Source organism: Styela clava, chromosome 4 (genome assembly GCF_964204865.1).
Source record: "Styela clava chromosome 4, kaStyClav1.hap1.2, whole genome shotgun sequence".
NCBI classification, from domain to species: Eukaryota; Metazoa; Chordata; class Ascidiacea; order Stolidobranchia; family Styelidae; genus Styela; species Styela clava.
Window position 1 is genome coordinate 13,006,290 of NC_135253.1, and position 7,366 is coordinate 13,013,655.

General features: G+C 36.0%; 1 protein-coding gene across 2 annotated transcripts; it reads right to left on the reverse strand.

The window, feature by feature from the left end:
• Positions 1–387: 387 nt before the first annotated feature.
• LOC120326246 (S-methylmethionine--homocysteine S-methyltransferase BHMT2-like) lies at positions 388–7,366 on the reverse strand. Of its 2 annotated transcripts, none has more exons than XM_078112232.1 (8): positions 7,160–7,366; positions 4,216–4,504; positions 3,765–3,956; positions 3,168–3,330; positions 2,277–2,450; positions 1,500–1,630; positions 936–1,027; positions 388–856 (listed from the first exon to the last, which is right to left on the reverse strand). In XM_078112232.1, exons 2-8 carry the CDS (start codon positions 4,477–4,479, stop codon positions 751–753), a joined length of 1,122 nt encoding a protein of 373 aa, XP_077968358.1. In that variant the 5' UTR covers positions 4,480–4,504; positions 7,160–7,366; the 3' UTR covers positions 388–750. The 2 variants fall into 2 exon arrangements, with proteins under 2 accessions (XP_077968358.1, XP_077968357.1); XM_078112231.1 differs by having other exon boundaries at positions 6,839–7,366.

The following is a 7,366-nucleotide window of genomic DNA, read 5'->3' on the forward strand; positions in this document are numbered from 1 at the left end:
ACTTACCGATCTTAAGATCGATAAGTAATAAACTGGTTACAAAGTTTTCCAAATTGATGCTTTGTTTGGGACATTTAGACAACTTATAGTTATACCGTAGCTTATCAGCTCAAATTTGTGGCATCTTGTTTTGTTGAGCCATTTCTGAGGGGAAATTCGTGACAACAGTAATGAAAATAATTCGATTTAACACACAATTTTTGTCGACTCCAGTTTGTGATATATATTGTATTGTTTACTTGAGTTCTCCGAGTTATCTATCAATAAGTGGCGTTCATGAGGAAGCTAATTTTAATGGCGCCATTAAGTGCATCACCCCGTCCTCGATATTTTATCCGACCGATTTCGGCGAGATAATGATCAAGCAACGACGTGAAAGTTCCAATAAGGGATGACTTCTAAGTTTATTACAAATATGTCTCGAAAGATATCCGGATTCCATGTTTGTGATTATCAAACTCTTCAGTTCACGTATTTTATACATATATGGATTTCGATTTTAGGTCTACATAACCGAGTTTGACATGTCGGAAAGTGATGCAGAAAATTTACTGAATACCCAAATTTATGAGCATGTTGTGAGCATGTTGTGATTGTGTTTATTTAGGTAACAGAATCAAATATTCCATACACGAATAAAGAATAAAATAGGAGTAGTCATGATATAAGTTTATCTTTAACAACCGCACTATACAACTTTTTACTAGTTCAATGGTTACTATTTTATTTAAGAACTTTCTTTGCTTTTTATCACAGAAAACGTTTCTCGTCACTACGAACGAAAGGTTTGGACAATGCTGGACTGTATGGTCGACCTGTAGCTGTTGTGAGATTGTACCAGTATTCTCTTGACGCTCTGTAAAATATTGATAGAATGTAAAATAACAACATCACTCGACATCAAAACTTTTAAAGTTTTTAAACAATCTTGTCACCTTTCACCTCCAACAGCCGACTTTGAAGCTCCTTTTCCAAAAGCAGGTGCAATTTTTTCAACTGGAGGAGATTTACCTCTTTCCTTGTTCAACTAGAATATTTACATGATATTACGAATGTTTGTTTATTATTGAATTCTTTTGTCAAACAAAATTGTATTGTACAGCTCAAAAGTTATAAAATGAGAATATCGGTCGGAGACCGAAGACTTATCGATCGAAACTGCGGTTTCGATTCATGACTCTATACTATAGTGACAACGCATGTCCATTCACTAATTTATTGATAACTCGCTAATTATACGACCTAATTCATCCAAAATCAATAGGTTTCTGGTCCGAGATATGATAAATGCACAGGCAAAATTTGAAGCAGATTCAACCTCGCTTTCGTGAGATATCGCGTGCATCTAACAGACAGACAGACAAACACCTATCAACATACTTACCGATCAAGGTCGATAAGTAATTATCATTATTATGTAAATTATTTGAGTGAGTCCGATATATACACTACTATACTGAGTAAGACTTCTATGTATTACAAGTTATAAATTGTTGTACCTCTTGCGCGATAGCCCGAATGTGGTGAGGTTCAAACCCACAGCATCCCCCTATGTATCTCACACCCAGATCAAATGCGGCTCGTGCAAATTTATGAACTTCCATCCTAGTCATGGATCTTGGCTCCAAACCTGAAAATATTTAATTACCTGAATAATAATATAAATAAAAATGGAAAAACAAATCATGTAAGATTTGTTTGTTTTACGAACATATGGATTTCCGTTATTCATTTACACTAGATGGCCAGAAGATTATATTAATTTTACGTTTGCTCCAAATCTTCGATATTGCCGTTTGGAGTTTGAGATTGCTAGAAAAAATAAATGCTTGAAAAAGAGACTATTAAAAATTTCCTAGTTCAAGATTAGATATACACTGGGCAGAGTCAGGTGAATAAAATGACTATTCACAGGCAAATATTAGCTTAATTTGTTTTCATTCAAAGGAATCTGCAAAAATACTTACAGATGAAGTGGAAATCCGAAGAAACTGATGCTTTATTTTTATTCAACGAATAAAATTCAAATAAGTTCAACCACAGTTTAAATATACAAAATAAATAATGAGCTTATGGAATAACCACAAAATCATTATGGAAATGAAATTACATTTTCAATATGATACATACAAAATACATTTCTACTAGTATCGATATTTTGTAATTTTTATGTTCAAAGTCTTCTTTTGCAAAGGAAATTTAGTATACTCCAAGGTGACCGATTGCAAACTTTATATAATAAATTTAAATGACAGTTTCTCATGCCAGAATCTTACCAAATGGATACTCAGGAAGTTCTGTGTAACCCATGGGACAACTTTCTGCATCGGGACAGTGAAATCCCAATGGTTGGCACATGAGATATGGACTTAAGCCTTCTTCATCCAAAGCTGTTTTAATCTTCTCCATTATTTTTAAACTTGTGTTGATATCAAAACAACAGTTGGTACCTAGAAATAAAGAAGTTAACAGCGGTCCTTACCAGAGTTATTATAGTATATCCCAACATGGACGTACCGTTAAGCAGTAATTTTTAACTATTTAGATTAGACATTTCTTATCATTACGTCAAACGCCGAGATATATTTCATAGTAAATTTTTCCTCCTTCTGACAAACGATTTTATAAGAACAATGGGGCATTGGACGCTAGATAATGCTAGGTAGGTATTCCCGCAGTATGTGATCCAAGATGGTGGACACCGGAACGTAGTATGTGTACCAGGTTAGGTCATAATTTCAGGTACAAATACTACGGAAGTCACTTGGCTAGTCCCCGAACTCGTAATAGAACTGGAATAAAAGAAAATGAAATAAAATTATGGCCTAACTCTAAACTGGCACACATAATACGTTCCGGTGTCCGCCATCTTGGTTCACATACTACGGGAGTATCCAAAAATACAATTATCGAAAAATATCGTATGAAATGCGAAATTGTCTATCACAACCATTTTATATAAATGAAATTAGGCATTTTTGGGGTTAATTGTACATCAACGAAATTCAAATTTTAGATATACATCACATATTGTAAACATGTTTTGGGAAAATTAAAAAAATACAAAATTGTATTTTTCCTAACATTGTTTTATGCGTGTCCCCACATTTAAAACAAAACATTTTTTTTTTTTATAAATACTCAATGTTCTACAGGCGTTTGTTTACCTATAATGTCAGCACCAGTTTTTGCCATTCTAATAGCACATTCTTCTACGGAAACACCATTTGTATCACCATGCAAACCAAGTCTCATCGACACTGCAACTGGTTTATTGTGCTTCTTCAGTTCTTCTGCGCAAATTTCCAATTCCCTTATTTGGCCAAAAAACTGCAACAAACACATCTGTGATTTAATTGAGCCACATCGCGAGAAAAAAAGTTTCGCTACAGCCCTTCGATTGATAGTGAATGCAAAAGCTGTTCAATACGTTTTATCACATGCACCCGATCATCAGTTTGCACACATATATATAATGTTTGTGCTGAATCTCCAAGCACCGCCACATTACACCATTCACTTACGTGATTGCTCAAATAGTTGTGGAGAAAACCACACGGAAATAAATATTGAACCTGATACATAGCTTGCAATGAGAAAAACACGCACGCTATTAACGTTGCAAGTACATCTTCTTCGATTATACTTAAATTATCAACATAATATTATGGCGATATGATTTGTTTGTGGAGTTTTTGTCGTGTCATTTGTAATGAGTAAATATTTGAAGATTCCACAGTATTTTTTACAATGTTTCTGCTTACCTCAGCAAGCAGGAGATCAACGTTTTGTTCGACAAATATTTGGGCTTGCTTTCTAAATTGGTTTCTTGCTGCAACTTCGTCTGCATTTTCTCTGTATTCTGGACTTGGTGACAGGCCAGCACAAATTAAACAGTTGTTATCTTCGGCTGCTTTTCTTGCCAGAGAACAAGCTGCTTCGTTAATATTAGATGTCTAAAAACCACAATTATTGACAGAGGAAATGTGATGCCTATAAACGGAGCTGCCATTGGAGCACGAGCGTTCGTTAACGGCTTTAGGTATATCCTAATCAGAGTTTTGAAAAAACATTTTCGTGACATACTGAGAATTCTAACAATAAATAAATACTCAAGCAAACAGGGAATATGTTCAAACTACCCACACAATATTAGAAAGTCAGCTACAAAACTACAAATTTAAATCAATGCACCGTTTAAAGATATTAACTTACCAAATGAGCTACCTCGACGTTATCCGAATTTAGATAAGAAAGTCTTTCTTCATTCGCACTATATGATGCAGTTTGAATAACATCTGCTCCTGCCCTAACATATTCCCGATGCAGTTGCAGAACAGCTTCAGGATGCTCCAAAACGGCTTCTGGTGTCCATAGCATGGGCCTAACGTATCCTCTCCTTTCTAGAATAAAACACATACTGCCATCACCTACAACAGGGCCTTGAGCCAATCGCTCTAATATACCTTTCTTTTCCATTCAGTTGTATTTGGTGTGTACACTTCTGCAATTATGATATTACATATTAAATCGAGGTTTAAAAATGATGCTAGTTAAAGACTATTGTAAATCATTTTGGAAATATACTTGATAAAATTTTTAGTGATGTGTAACAGAGACGTGAGGGGTCTTAACTGAGACTATCCTTCTATATACAACAGAACATCTGTTTTATAGACGTCATGTATTAGTAGTGGAAATTACAAAATCAGGGTTTTGTCATCGCGCGATCAGCGCCAAGTACTAAACTAAAGAGAACAATAGATACTGCCGGCGTTTATATGGCTTATGTTTGCGTAGAGTCAAGCAATCGCGCACCCGGCGTAATGCAACTGTTCAAATAAAAGAACGATCTCAACATATCAAATTTACCAACAAGCGAAGAGAAACAATGAATATGTCCGCTCGATTTGAACACGAAATTCATAATCTCACATTCGAAAAACTCCCAGAACGCATTTTGTCATGATTGATTACATTTTTTGAAGTCACCATTTTAGTAGCAAAAGCAGGCCGTAAGGTATGAATAAATGTGGGTTGTGGATCATTTCCTAAGCCCAGTTTCGAAACTATCCTTCAATGGTCCTAGAAATTAACAGTGACTTGAAGGGAATTAAAAACGTCCTTGACTCCTTCGCGACACAACGGAATACTAACTGAACTTGCAAATATGAATACACGGTTAGGAACGAATTCCGCTAAGTTAGAGATAATACCGACTCTTTAAAAGAACATATTCATAAAAGTTAGCATCTCGATCAGGATTTCACCACAAATAAAACACTTTTGTGTTTTCTGCTAGCTGTTGAACAAGCAGAAGTTGAAAAGAAAGGGGATCGATATTCAAGGAACTAGACGAAAGTACTAGATAGACGAAGAAAGCGTAATATTTTTCATGGACTCTAACCTACCTACTTTTTCGAAGGCAGTTTCGATGTCATGCCAAGTTTTTCCCCGTAGGGCGTAGTATGTGTCTGATCGATGATGGATGGCATATTGACATTTATAAACAGGCTTTTCCGTGGGAACGCGACTTGCATGTATTATTAATTTTCTGGTGGGACACCGGCAGGATTGTCCATGAGAGTTGAATTACCATGAAAATTCACAGGCTTGTTTATAGGATTCCCATGGGATGGAACAGGCATAAATTATTATGGGAGGGACAGAAAAATATGTCCCATGGACAAGCCTAAGAGTCGCGTATTATTTCATCTGACAGCTCTCACAAAGTAACATTTTTTTACCAATTGTTTCAAGCTTTGAGGAATTTCTGCTACTCTTCCTCGATGTGCGTGCGAGTGACTAGAATGCGCAGAACATAATTCCCATTTTATAGTTTTAAATGAACAGCTTACAATTACTTCATAGCTTTCATCTGATTCAATATACGTATAATATAGCAAAACTTTAGTAAAATATCACGTTGTTGGGCATGATATTCTGATCGTGCTACGCAACTCCTTTTTATCTTTGGTCGGCCGATTACAACCTCACAGGCATGTCTCGCATGTCACCAATGCTTTAAATTAAACGTTACGCAAGAAGATTTTCGTTGCAGAGCCGCAAAAGAGAACAGTTTTTATTCAAATGTCTTGGAGATATCGGGTAAGCACGCGCTATAATGAACAAATACTTGGCCCGCCCCTCCATTCTGCTAAATTGTTAATAAAAGGTAATGGCTTATGTAAAAATAAAGTACGATCATAGTCATCTCGGCTACGTTTCACGTTTTTGACGAAAATTTTTGAGCAACTGCCGCAATGCGTTTTTTGCACTAAGACCATTTCCAATGATTTTATGTAGACCCATGAAATGAGGCAACATATTTCAAATACCCATTTGCTTATCAGTTTGCTAAAAAAAATTGCAAAATAAAAGCAGGGTAAGATTTGACAACATGGGCAATTTCAAATGAGTTCAAAGATAATATTAACTGCGTCATTTGTCCTGCAAATAGCAAGAACCAAATGTTCCATAACATCAGTGGGGCATAAAGGAAACGTTGTCTCGTGGAGTGTGATGATATTCTGCCGAGTAAGTCTGCGCCGTCAAAGATGAACGGATCTCCTCGTCCAATGGCAATGCGAATTTTTAAAAATAGATTCAGACTTCCGGTCCATCATATAAACAAGAGAGCTATGCTCAAATATATGGACACGTAGAGTCACATAATTTTGATGACGTCATAGCGAAAAAAAAAGTAATAGCCTTCTGGAGAAAATTTTTATCTTTAACCACTAAAAATTTCAAAGCAATTGGTCCAGTATTCGAAGAGAAAAGCGACTTTTAAAAACGTGTCAAGCGGTACTGAGTTAGCAGTCAGGCAGCATCTTACCTGTACACTGTAGGCCATATACGGTAATGATCACAGAACAGTTGTTCCCTTGCAAATTTTATGTTGTTTACACTTTAGGACAGATAATTGATCACAGAACAATTCTTCCCTTTCAAATTTTATGTTGTTTCCAGTAGACTCTCATCAAAATAAACAAATATAGTAGGCTACAAGTGCTACAACGCTTGCATTACTGCACTGGTAGGACCGTGAAAGAATAAGTTACGGTAATTTCATTGTGGTAAGACACCGGTACCGGCACCAGTATCGTACTTACGTACTGAGCTACCAGTACCGGTTAGCAGTCAGCCAGCATCTTACCTGTACACTGTAGGCCATATACGGTAATTGATCACAGAACAGTTGTTCCCTTGCAAATTTTATGTTGTTTACACTTTAGGACAGATAATTGATCACAGAACAATTCTTCCCTTTCAAATTTTATGTTGTTTCCAGTAGACTCTCATCAAAATAAACAAATATAGTAGGCTACAAGTGCTACAACGCTTGCATTACTGCACTGGTTAG